Source organism: Trichomycterus rosablanca, chromosome 4, assembly GCF_030014385.1.
Source record: "Trichomycterus rosablanca isolate fTriRos1 chromosome 4, fTriRos1.hap1, whole genome shotgun sequence".
NCBI classification, from domain to species: domain Eukaryota; kingdom Metazoa; phylum Chordata; class Actinopteri; order Siluriformes; family Trichomycteridae; genus Trichomycterus; species Trichomycterus rosablanca.
In genome coordinates, this window is record NC_085991.1 from 22,654,259 (window position 1) to 22,668,261 (window position 14,003).

The 14,003-nt window shown below is 41.6% G+C and overlaps 1 protein-coding gene across 1 annotated transcript in view; it reads right to left on the bottom strand.

The window, feature by feature from the left end:
• Nucleotides 1–998: 998 nt before the first annotated feature.
• plxdc2b (plexin domain containing 2b) overlaps nucleotides 999–14,003 on the bottom strand; it is a 199,841-nt gene continuing 186,836 nt past the window's right edge. Inside the window, exons 13-14 of the mRNA XM_062994009.1 lie at nucleotides 2,579–2,760; nucleotides 999–1,539 (exon numbers count right to left, since the gene is read on the bottom strand). Of these exons, the coding sequence (XP_062850079.1) occupies nucleotides 1,420–1,539; nucleotides 2,579–2,760 (302 nt within the window). The 3' untranslated portion in view covers nucleotides 999–1,419. The remainder of the gene's footprint in view (nucleotides 1,540–2,578; nucleotides 2,761–14,003) is intronic.

The window sequence follows — 14,003 nt, forward strand, 5'->3', positions numbered from 1 at the left end:
TGTACAAAAAGAAGCTTTTACTTAAATTGATATGCTGATTTTATGATTTGTGGCCCTTTCGGTCCCTTACTGTAGATACTAAATAATCCTTTCAATCATAAATTATATAATAAATGTACATGTGTTTCATTATGTTTTCCTTGTTTCATATAACATTTAGTTTGAGGATAAAAAAATAGTAATTTGCAAAAATAAAGGAAATGAGGGGGCATTTTATTTTATAGCATTGTATATATTTGTCTTAAGTAATTACATATGCACTTATATCAAATATATATTCTTATTTATAGTATTCTTGATGTTTTATACATACTTTTCTGAAAATTTAGTGAAGTTAAAGCAATACACATGGAAGATAAGTAAAAGTAATTTTAGACTTTAAAAAGCAATTCAAAACCATATACCACAAAAAAGCAGTTGTTTGCTGACTGTAATACATGTCACATTCCAATTTCATGTTTAATGAACTGTCTTATTAACTGAGAAGTAATTACATATGCACTTATATCAAATATATATTCTTATTTAGGAGGTCAAATAAATCCATAGACATGTTTATTGCAGGATGAATATGAATCAATAAAAAACAGGTACAATTCCAATGAATGTATGTTAGAGAACAAAAAAAACAAATCAACAAAGGAATTAATCCAATCACTAGCTCATTTATATTTGTACACATACAGGACACAAAGATACCAAGCACCTGTCTTGTAACTTTGCACTGATAAGAAGAAAACCCCAAACAAATGAAATCAACAAATGAAAATATATATGTATCATACAAGCCTGTGCAAGAAGTAACATATGGTTGAGTTATATTTTCTTTACTGTGTGCAAGATTGGTTACAGTAAGCAGAACTTTTGGTAACTTTTGGAACCAATGGTCATTTCTATATGTTTAAAACTGCATTAAAGATAAAGCAATTATCAGATTCATAAAGGTTTTCTGATGATATATTTTTTAAAACCATCAAACGAACTAAAAAAAATCGGAGAAAAAAAAGACATTGACATAAAAATAACAACCCAAAACCCATTGCAAAGATATATAAAGACCTAAATAATTCCTCCTAAACAAAAACTGGAAGTCAAAACTGTTCATGGTAAAATAAAAAATGCACCCAATTACAGTCCAAATCTGTTCAAGAGGGATTCTGCGATTTAAGTATCAATCCCGGATCAGATCTAGAGCTCATTGTGCAGTTCAGAAACAAGCAATAAGTGTTTCATAATCAGCATCTCTTCATGTGGCCTCGCTGAGCCTCAGGAATGTAAATCTGTGCTACTAATCATCAATGATCAGGTTCTTCAGGAGCGATCTTTTACTTATACTGTTGTTTCTGATGTGGAGGGATAATAAAACTGGGACCTCTTAGCAGGACAGTATATGAGACCACAAGGTCAAACATCATGACCTCAGCACTGCTCAGACTCAACGAAGCCTTCCTTCTCCTGACCTACAGGCTCGACCTCAGAGTACGCAGGATAACCCGAACCGCGACGGAACTTCATAGCAGGCCACCGGCTTGGTCGTCGCTACAGAATCACAAAACAGGTACGTTTAGTTTGTTGTTTCATAATGTTCATTTCAAACACACTTCCTCAGGCTCAATGTATTAAATTGGTGGTAGCTTAGTGGTTAAGATACTGGACTAGTAATCGTAAGGTTGCCGATTCAAGCCTCCCCACCACCACTGTTGGGTCCCTGAGCAAGATCCTTAACCCTCAATTGCTCAAACTGTATTCAGTCATAATTGTAAGTCGCTTTGGATAAAAGCGTCTGCTAAATGCTGTAAACGTAAATTAGGCTTCAATCCCCAGGTGGGGTGGTCCGGGTCCTTCCTGTGTGGAGTTTGCATGTTCTCCCCGTGTCTGCGTGGGTTTCCTCTGGGATCTCCGGTTTCCCACCCACAGTCCAAAGACATGCAAGTGAGGTAAATTGGAGATACAAAATTGTCCATGACTGTGTTTGACATTTAACTTGTGAACTGATGAATCTTGTGTAACGAATAACTAGCTCTCCTGTCATGAACGTAACCAAAGTGTAAAACATGACGTTAAAATCCTAATAAATAAATTAATAAATGTAAATTAGGCTGCATATTATCAAAGTAAAAAACTGATTAGAATTTAACTGAATGCTATTTAAAGCAGCAAGTTTAGAATAATGTAATCAGTGAATAATTTACACTAGAACAAGAATAATAATAGCATGAAGCAACCAGAATGCAAAACATATCACATTAAGTATATGGGTAACATCAGGCTAAGGAATTACATTAGAAGGAAAGTGTGTAACATCAAAGAGGGATCACAATAAAAAAGCACCCACAATACATACTTAAATAATACTGATGAAAAATTAGTCAAGTTAAAGCACATTAAAGCTACTTAAGTAAAAGTAACTTTAGACTTTAAAAAGCAATTCAAAAGCAAATATCATAAAAAACAGTTGTTTGCTGACTGTAATACACGTCACATTCCAATTTCATGATTTAATAAATTGTCTTATTAACTGGGATCAAGATTGATCTGTTTCAATTCAACTAAAATAAGAATAATATTAAAGACAAACCTCAATGAAGAAGAGGCTGGCTGCAGAGCTGGGGTGGTGGTAGATGTAAACGGTTACCAGCACCACTCCCACTATCAGCAGGATTAGCATGAGCATGGCCAAGATCAGGCCTGTATGAAGGGTGTGAGTGTCGCTGGGCGTTTCACGCTCTGCCATACTGTGTGCTGCTGCTGCGGCTGCGGCTGAGTAAAAATCCCAATACACACACACACACACACACACAAGATCGCAGAAAACTGTTACAAGAATATTCACATTAAAACAAACGGTAATACAAGTTTCTGACCATTCATATACAATCATAGAAATCATAATTACATACTAAATAGTTACCACACACAGACATTGTTGTAGCCTAGTGGTTAAGGAAGTGAACTAGTAATAGAAAGGTTACCGGTTCAAGCCCCACCACTGCCAGGTTGCCACTGTTGTGCCCTTAATCAAGGCCCTTAACCCTCAATTGCTTAGTTTAAAAATGTTCTGGATAAAAGTACCTGCTAAGTACCAAAAATGTAAGCTCATTGGAAGCTCATTTTCGGCTTACATCATAAAATTTGTCAATTTATTTATATATAAATGTATAAATTCTCCCCTTTGTTAGTTTTCAAGAAAATGGCATGAAATGGGTTGCAGTTTGTCTTCCGACTTCACTCGCAAAATCCGCGATGGTACTGAAGCTCCCAGCGACAGCTGTCAATCAAAACGGGATTCAGCCTTTCGACTGATCCTCCAATCATCTTGCAGAAGCTCAGCGTCCAGACCCGCCCACAGCCCCATTCACCCCCAGAGACGCTCAGCGTCCGGGGGCGGACAAAATCGTGGCATTTATCCAATGACCGCCCATGCAGCCCCATAGAAGCAAAGAGACGCTCAGCGTCTGCGGGTAAATGCATTGACGCTCCGGGAATGTATGAGTTAAGTTAACAAAATCGAGTCAATTTGTGATAAGTAGCTGATTCTGAACGAACTCGTCTTCGAGATGAACGTGTTCTAACGCATTTGTAGTCAATGAAATGTTAACACAACTGTACATATTTGACCATTTAATTTTTGACATTTTAGGGGAAGCTGAGCTTCCCTTGCAGTCTTAGAGAAATCGCCACTGATATATATACAGGGGTTGGACAATGAAACTGAAACACCTGTCATTTTAGTGTGGGAGGTTTCATGGCTAAATTGGGCCAGTCTGGTGGCCAATCTTCATTAATTGCACATTGCACCAGTAAGAGCAGAGTGTGAAGGTTCAATTAGCAGGGTAAGAGCACAGTTTTGCTCAAAATATTGCAATGCACACAACATTATGGGTGACATACCAGAGTTCAAAAGAGGACAAATTGTTGGTGCACGTCTTGCTGGCGCATCTGTGACCAAGACAGCAAGTCTTTGTGATGTATCAAGAGCCACGGTATCCAGGGTAATGTCAGCATACCACCAAGAAGGACAAACCACATCCAACAGGATTAACTGTGGACGCAAGAGGAAGCTGTCTGAAAGGGATGTTCGGGTGCTAACCCGGATTGTATCCAAAAAACATAAAACCACGGCTGCCCAAATCACGGCAGAATTAAATGTGCACCTCAACTCTCCTGTTTCCACCAGAACTGTCCGTCGGGAGCTCCACAGGGTCAATATACACGGCCGGGCTGCTATAGCCAAACCTTTGGTCACTCGTGCCAATGCCAAACGTCGGTTTCAATGGTGCAAGGAGCGCAAATCTTGGGCTGTGGACAATGTGAAACATGTATTGTTCTCTGATGAGTCCACCTTTACTGTTTTCCCCACATCTGGGAGAGTTACGGTGTGGAGAAGCCCCAAAGAAGCGTACCACCCAGACTGTTGCATGCCCAGAGTGAAGCATGGGGGTGGATCAGTGATGGTTTGGGCTGCCATATCATGGCATTCCCTTGGCCCAATACTTGTGCTAGATGGGCGCGTCACTGCCAAGGACTACCGAACCATTCTGGAGGACCATGTGCATCCAATGGCGGTGCCGTGTATCAGGATGACAATGCACCAATACACACAGCAAGACTGGTGAAAGATTGGTTTGATGAACATGAAAGTGAAGTTGAACATCTCCCATGGCCTGCACAGTCACCAGATCTAAATATTATTGAGCCACTTTGGGGTGTTTTGGAGAAGCGAGTCAGGAAAAGTTTTCCTCCACCAGCATCACGTAGTGACCTGGCCACTATCCTGCAAGAAGAATGGCTTAAAATCCCTCTGACCACTGTGCAGGACTTGTATATGTCATTTCCAAGACGAATTGACGCTGTATTGGCCGCAAAAGGAGGCCCTACACCATACTAATAAATTATTGTGGTCTAAAACCAGGTGTTTCAGTTTCATTGTCCAACCCCTGAATATATATATATATATATATATATATATATATACACTGATCAGCCATAACATTAAAACCATCTCCTTGTTTCTACACTTGCTGTCCATTTTATCAGCTTCACTTACCATATAGAAGCACTTTGTAGTTCTACAAGTACTGACTGTAGTCCATCTGTTTCTCTACATACTTTTTAGCCTGCTTTCACCCTGTTATTTAATGGTCAGGACCCCCACAGGACCACTACAGAGCAGGTATTATTTAGGTGGTGGATCATTCTCAGCACTGCAGTGACAATGACATGGTGGTGGTGTGTTAGTGTGTGTTGTGCTGGTATGAGTGGATCAGACACAGCAGTGCTGCTGGAGTTTTTAAATACCGTGCCCACTCACTGTCCACTCTATTAGACACTTCTATCTAGTTGGTCCACCTTGTAGATGTAAAGTCAGAGACGATCACTCATCTATTGCTGCTGTTTGAGTTGGTCATCTTCTAGACCTTTATCAGTGGTCACAGGACGATGCCCACTGGGCGCTGTTGGCTGAGTATATTTGGTTTGTGGACTATTCTCAGTCCAGCAGTGACAGTCAAGTGTTTACAAACTCCATCAGCATTGCTGTGTCTGATCCACTCATACCAGCACAACACACACTAACACACCACCACCATGTCAGTGTCACTGCAGTGCTGAGAATGATCCACCACCCGAATAATACCTACTCTGTAGTGGTCCTGGGAGAGTCCTAACCATTGAAGAACCGCATGAAAGGGGGCTAACAAAGCATGCAGAGAAACAGATGGACTACAGTCAGTAATTGTAGAACTACATAGTGCTTCTATATTGTAAGTGGAGCAGTTCCTCGCAGGGTAGACACACATACACGCACACTGATTCACCTACAGGGCAATTCAGTGTCTCCTATTAACCTGACTGCATGTTTTTGGACTGTGGGAGGAAACCGGAGCTCCCGGAGGAAACCCTCGCGAACATGGGGAAAACATGCAAACTCTGCACAGAAAGGACCCGGACCGCCCCACCTGGGGATCAAACCCAGGACCTTCTTGATGTGAGGCGACAGTGCTACCCACCGAGCCACCATACTGTATAATAATACAATAATAATAAATAACTTTAGGATGAATAAATCATTTCTCCTATATTCTAGTTTCTTAAGTAGTGTCTTAAGTAGCAAAATAAGATGAATAATACTGAATACTTTTTGCTCCTGCCATACTTGTTATTAAATTTTTTTTCAGTTAGCACATAAACAGTAACTGAAACTGTTTTGCTCTGAAATAGATTTGTCTCAGGTACAGGATGTATTTCCATCAAGCTCCCAGTGTTTTTGGGTGGTGCATGGCCCTTAATAAATAAATAAGATAACAGACACAATGCCTACATACAACTTTTAGTTCTTCACATATGCACACAATATTATAAATTAATAAACTGATTACAGATCTAAAAAACGTTAAAGCTGTATAATGTGTATGCGGTGCACTTCTGCTCTCAGACAGAAGGAGGCAGTGTCTATCCAGCTTTCCATTCTTTCTCAGTAATACTGTGGCTAGTCTGTTCCATAAACGAAGCCAAAGGACAAATGTAACAATATGCTTAATTTGTTGTGTTATTTTACTGCACAATTGCTGGCAGGTTTGTCTGGCAGAGGTACTCTCGTTCTATGCTAAATTACTATTAAATATTTAATGATGAACCTAGCTGGATTTGATAGCAAATATTTTTAATACGAGTTTTTATGTTATTCTGTATCAGTAAAATTATCTTGATGTTCCACTGTCATGAGATTCAAATACAAAAGTCAAATAATAATCTTGAAAAACAGGAAAACACAACACTATGATAATGAAGGTGATAATAATGAACTGTTTAACAGCTAACTGAAAAGTAATCACTGTTTAATTAATGCTGTTGGTTAAAAAAGACATTTACATTTCTGACAAACAGCTGCTACTTGATTTGAACTGGGAGTGCAGCTACAGTTTAGACTGTTTTTTGAGACTCAGTCTGGCCCACCCTCGGTGCTCATGCACCAGTTTGCATACTGATTCAGTGAGAGCCCTGCAGTTCTAATCAAACAGACAAGCTTTATTAACTATTATATAAATCAGGAATGATGCAACTATAACACATTAAAATCACAAACAGTGAAGCAGTTTTAAATTAAAATCAGCACATGAGGATCCATGTCAACTTTATTATTTTTTTTAGACCAAGGCCTTTATACCCTCAATTGCTTACATTGTACACTCTCTTGCTTGTAATTCGCTTTGGATAAAAGCACCATAAACCAGAGATGGGGACTCGAGTCCGAGTCGCACGTGAGTCGCGCACACAGCGACTTCAGACTCAACTCAGACTCATTTCAAATGACTCAGACTGGACTCATGACTCGCAAAAAATGATGCGCAAACAACGAGATCAGCAAGTTTTAACATTAGTTACATGTGACAATTATGTATATATACATATATATATATATATATATATATAATTATTATTATTATAAATATTCTGCTCTCTAACAACGCTCCGGCTGTCTTAACCCACAATGCACACAATGGGTAAATGTTACAGCCAGTGTCGCTCCCTACACAGTTTGAAGTTCACTTTATTTGAACATTTTTGTTACCTTTGGATTGGAATGGTGGAATACCCTACGTAGTGCACTTCACAGGAACAACTGGGGTGAATGGAACGTTCCTACAGAATTGCCGCTAATGGTTGAAAGACCGCTTTCTGAACCAATCAGACCTTCTGATTTAAATTTTTAGTAAGAAATGAGGTTATTTGCATTTATTCAGTTTGCGTCACACAGATGATGTGTTAATGAAACGCTTGTTTGGTTTTCTAACGGGTTTGTGTTTTACTTCATAACCGGGAAAAGTTTGAAGGTTTTTAATTGTAAGCACATTTACAAAATAATGGATTATATTCCTAATGGGACACACGGTCATACATTTAATAGTATCTAGAAGAACATAAGCTAAGGTAAGCAGTGGTTATGATTTTTTTGCTGTGTTTGGGATTTGGGCTGCCGTGCCGTGATTTATCGCACGCTTTTGTTTTGCAATGAAAACAAAACGTATCAGTTTAAGCTTTTAACTGGTACCTTCTTGTAATGGAAATTACATTCATTTGCACAATGACTAGGAAAGTAAAGACGGCAAAATACAGTCATTATTACATTACAATACATTATTTGTTTATTTCTACGCTACATTTCCAATATATGTTTTGTGTATATTCGTAAACGTAAATTATGTGGATATTTTGCATCATGTTGCAGTTTGAAGATAAAACTCTGCTTATTAGCTTAGAATAATTACACTAATGTCTAAATAGAGGTTTATGATATCAACTGCATCTATTTTTTGTTTGCATCTTTTGCTAGCGCTTGTAATAAATGGTTTGCTACAGACTACCATTTATAATCTATGTTCTAAATGCTGTGTTTTTGCTCAAAGTGTTTGTGTTCATCATGCAGTTCTACATTACTGCCTCACATGCTACACTGTATTGCCAAAAGTATTCACTCACCCATCCAAATAATTGAATTCAGGTTTTCCAATCACTTCCATGTGTATAAAACCAAGCACCTAGGCATGCAGACTGCATCTACAAACATTTGGGAAAGAATGGGTCGCTCTCAGTGAATTCCAGCATGGTACATGATAGGATGCCACCTGTGCAACAAGTCCAGTTGTGAAATTTCATTGCTACTAAATATTCCACAGTCAACTGCAGAGTCAATTGCTACAGACCTCCAAACTTCATGTGGCCTTCAGATTAGCTCAAGAACAGTGTGTAGAGAGCTTCATGGAATGGGTTTCCATGGCCGAGCAGCTGCATCCAAGCCTTACATCACCAAGCGCAATGCAAAGCGTTAGATGCAGTGGTGTAAAGCACGCCGCCACTGAACTCTAGAGCAGTGGAGATGTGTTCTCTGGAGTGACGAATCATGCTTCTCCGTCTGGCAATCCAATGGATGAGTCTGGGTTTGGCGGTTGCCAGGAGAAACGGTACTTGTCTGACTGCATTGTGTCGAGTGTAAAGTGTGGTGGAGGATTATGGTGTGATGTTGTGTTTCAGGAGTTGGGCTCGGCCCCTTAGTTTCAGTGAAAGGAACTCTTAATGCTTCAGTATACCAACAAATTTTGGACAACTTCATGCTCCCAACTTTGTGGGAACAGTTTGGGGATGGCCCCTTCCTGTTCACAAAGCAAGGTCCATAAAGACCTGGATGAGCGAGTTTGGTGTGGAAGAACTTGACTGGCCTGCACAGAGTCCTGTGCACCTCAACCCGATAGAACACCTTTGGGATAAATAAGAGCAAAGACTGCGAGCCAGGCCTTCTCTTCCAACATCAGTGTCTGACCTCACAAATGTGCTTCTGGAAGAATGGTAAAAAATTCCCATAAACACACTCCTAAACCTTGTTGAAAGTCTTCCCAGAAGAGTTGAAGCTGTTATAGCTGCAAAGGGTAAACCCGACATCATATTAAACCCTATGGATTAAGATTGGGATGTCACTCAAGTTCATATGTGTGTGAAGGCAGACGAGTGAGTACTTTTGGCAATATAGTGTACATTACACTGTTTTTCACTGAATAAAGTACAACCACTTGTTGATATGAAACTCTGTGATATGGTTTATATTATAATGGAACACTACAGGCTCTAAGCTTGGAATGTTGATGTCACCCAGTAGTTCAGTAAGCTGGAAAATCATTTAAGCTGTATCCATTAATTTTTAATCAAATATGTAAAACACACGCTAAAAAGAATGGGTTTTGTGCTTACAATAATAATTTAGTGATAATTTTGTATAAATCCATATTAATACAGAGTATATTAATGCTTTTGGCTTTAGAACAGGAATTTCATGGTCAGGCGTCCACATACTGTACTGAACTTTAAGTCCTAACATGCTCAGCATTCAGCTCTCGGCTGTGAGATCACAGCCCTTATCACCTGAGTACTGACACCTGAGGCTCATCGCATACCTGATTATCCCTTCACAAACAGCTTCCAATTCCATGGGCTCCTCACACAGCATTGCCCTTTCCTGTGTGCTCTAGTGCTAATTCGCCTTGCTTTATATTTCCTAGTATTCTGTGTGATCTTTTAACCGTATTGTCTGTAAAAATTTTAGCGTTAGTGTAGTATATTCTCTTTTGATATAGCATTAACTTTGTTAACATATTAGCATTGATACTTAGATGTCACTGTGGGTTTTTATCAGCATAGGCACTTATTAGCTCACTGGGGTGTTTAGTTCTAGTCTCTGGTAGTGGGTTTTGCATATAGTATTGTGTGTTTGTGTATTGTATTTACTATTGTAAATTAATACCTGTGTCCATGTTCGGTCCCATTTTCCAGTATCTGTTATCACAAACATCAATCAACCATGACATTAAAACCACCTTCTTGTTTCTACACTCACTGTCCATTTTATCAGCTCCACTTACCATATAGAAGCACTTTGTAGTTTTACAATTACTGACTGTAGCCCATCTGTTTCTCTGCATGCTTTGTTAGCCCGCTTTCATGCTGTTCTTCCATGGTCAGGACCCCGAAAGGACCACTACAGAGCAGGTATTATTTGGGTGGTGGATCATTCTCAGCACTGCAGTAACACTGACATGGTGGTGGTGTGTTAGTGTGTGTTGTGCTGGTATTAGTGGATCAGACACAGCAATGCTGATGGAGTTTTTAAATACCTCCCTGTCACTGCTGGACTGAGAATATTCCACCAACCAAAAACATCTAGCCAACAGCGTCCCGTGTGCAGCGTCCTGTGACCACTGATGAAGGTCTAGAAGATGACCAACTCAAACAGCAGCAATAGATGAGCAATCGTCTCTGACTTTACATCTACAAGGTGGACCAACTAGGTAGGAGGTTCTAATAGAGTGGACAGTGAGTGGACACAGTATTAAAAAACTCCAGCAGCGCTGCTGTGTCTGATCCACTCATACCAGCACAACACACACTAACACACCACCACCATGTCAGTGTCACTGCAGTGCTGAGAATCTACCACCTAAATAATACCTGCTCTGTAGTGGTCCTGTGGGGGTCCTGACCATTGCAGAACAGCATAAACGGGGGCTAACAAAGCATGCAGAGAAACAGATGGACAACAGTCAGTAACTGTAGAACTACAAAGTGCTTCTATATGGTAAGTGGAGCTGATAAAATGAACAGTGAACATAGAAACAAGGAGGTGGTTTTAATGTTATGGCTGATCGGTGTATACTATTAGCCATATAGTAGATTGGAAACAGACAATATGCCTGCTTACTTAGCTTTACATTAGAGCTATAAAGCTAATGTCATTAACAAATAAAGGAACACGATGGGCCATCACTTTAGCACTGTGCAAACTACATGCCTACATTAAAAAACACTTACTTCAAATTACCATGTTGTTAAGAAAACCCTGCACAAAGCAACTGGGGCTTTTTATTATTATTATTTACATAAAGACAAATACTCTCTCCTTTGCCTCATTCATAGTGGCCTAGATGGGAAGCAGTTGAATGTGCTAGTTCACACTAGACGATTTTTGCCCTGATTTTCGCTCGCCGACTGGTCGGCACTAGATTTGTCGTCTCAGGAGCAACTTGGCATTTGCTCTGTGATCGAAACTCGGCTCTCAATCGCTATGTGTGAACTACTCAACAACTCCATCTGAGCGACTGAAGTTTGTCAACAACTGAAGTAACTGAAGTTACTCAACAACTCCATCTGAGCGACTGAAGTTTGTCAACAACTGAAGTAACTGAAGTTACTCAACAACTCCATCTGAGTGACTGAAGTTTGTCAAATATCTGGATCTAAGTTGCCCAACCGGCAGTGAGTGCGGTGTCGAACAGCCAATGAGAACGCAAGATACGGGGTGAGGGGAAACGTGGGGTAGGAGTGTAAAAAGGTTGTACAGGGGCATAATATAGTTTATATGAGAATACATCGGCAGACAAACGTTTTACAGTATTTCTGACCTTATCGTTCTCTACAAAACAAAACACCAATGTTGCATTGCAAAAATATTTATTAACCTCCAACTCACTATAGAACAATCCATGCTGTTCACATAGCCAAATCCACTCATTCATTTATTTTTTCTCCTTGATTTTACGCTGCACATCAGCGCACAAACTTTGATCGCTCGCTACTTGTTGACGTGCATTTTTAGACGTGATATCATTAAACCCCTCGTCACTTCTCGCGTTTGTTTTCATGACAAAACGTAGTTTGGGAGACCAGAGAAGCTCGCCTGCGATTCCAGTTGGTGATAGATCGTGTAGTGTGAAAGCCACGACTTGAAAGACTCCCGATTACAAGAGATCCAGTTGTGTACAGTGACCTAATGACTTGGAAAGTCATGTAGTGTGAACTTGGCATAAGGGGCAGTACTGCCACTCAGAAAGTCAAGGCTTTCAGTCCCACCCACCACCAAGCCGCAATTGTAGATTCGAACCTTTTGAAATGTATATTGTGTACTACACCAAATACAAAATACACAAAATACACAAATACAGCAACATACTTGTTAAGAGCTCCTCCTGAGCTGCTGTTCTCTGTGGCCGCTCCTCTGGTGGTTTTGGTGACATCTAGCGGTGGCTGAAGGTACTTCTCCTCCCATTCCAGCCAATAGATCTCTCCCCTGCCTAATTTGACTCACCTGGCCCTAATTACCTTCTCATCAGCCTCCTGGTTATAAGCCCATGCCTTCCTCTCAGTCAGGACCAGATTGTCAGTTGTTGTTTGCTATGCACACTGTCTGGTTTCCCTTGCGCCTGCAATCTGTTCCTGTGTTCCTGACTTCTCTGCCTGGTTCCTGGATCCCTCGCCGGCTCTCTGTTCCTGTGTTCCTGCCTTCTCTGCCTGGTACCTGGATCCCTCGCCGGCTCTCTGTTCCTGTGTTCCTGCCTTCTCTGCCTGGTACCTGGATCCCTCGCCGGCTCTCTGTTCCTGTGTTCCTGACTTCTCTGCCTAGGTACCTGGATCCCTCGCCGACTCTCAGTTCCTGTGTTCCTGCCTTCTCTGCCTGGTTCCTGGATCCCTCACCGGCTCTCTGTTCCTGTGTTCCTGCCTTCCCTGCCTGGTCCCTGGATCTCTCATCCACCTGCCACCTGCGGTTCCTGTCAGCCTCCTACCCCCAAGCGTAGCCACTCGTACCCTCGCCTTCACCCTCGTTCCCTGGTTCTCTTTCTGGACTATTATTCTTAATAAATCACTTAAACCCTGCTCCTGTCTCTGTGGTTGTGTTCGCATCGTGGTTCCAATTCCAAACCCCTCTTAACAGTACAATCTGGTCATCACTATGGAACCCGCGAACCCTTCCACAGATGGACAGGGAACCCTGGAGTCCCTGCTGAGCCACCAGGCCACTCAGCTGGTTCAGCACGACCAATTGCTCAGGTCTCTCATTGAGAGCAACCGCCAGCTTGTGCAGCAATTAGGGCAGGTCTCCCGGCAGGTTGAAGCCCTTACCTCCGCCCAACCTATCTCGTCCCTGAACCCCAGCACCGCGCCACACGTACCTGTTTCCGAGTTTGGTTCCCCAGCCCCGTCCCTGGCTGAGGGTCTCACCACCCATCCGGAGCCTTACCATGGTGAGTTGGATAAATGCCGGGGTTTCCTGTACCAGTGCGGCCTGGTCTTTAGCCAGCGACCCACCACCTTCTCCAACGACGCTAGCAAGATAGCCTATGTGATTGGACTCCTCAGGGGAAGAGCCCTAACTTGGGCCGAGGCCGCCCAGTCATCTGTGGGTCCACATGTGGGTTCTTATGAAGATTTCCTCTGTCGGTTTCAGGCGGTGTTCGATCACCCGAATCATGCCGGAGATGCGGCCAGTCGTCTTTTGGGGCTACACCAGGGCTCCCGGTCTGTTGCTGATTATGCCGTTGAGTTCTGGACGCTTGCGGCTGATGCCGGCTGGAATGACGCCGCCCTCCGGGGAGCTTTCCGCCGTGGCCTAGAAGAGCGTCTTAAAGATGAGTTGGCAGCCCGGGATGAGCCTTCTAGTCTTCAGGGTCTCATTGACCTGGCTA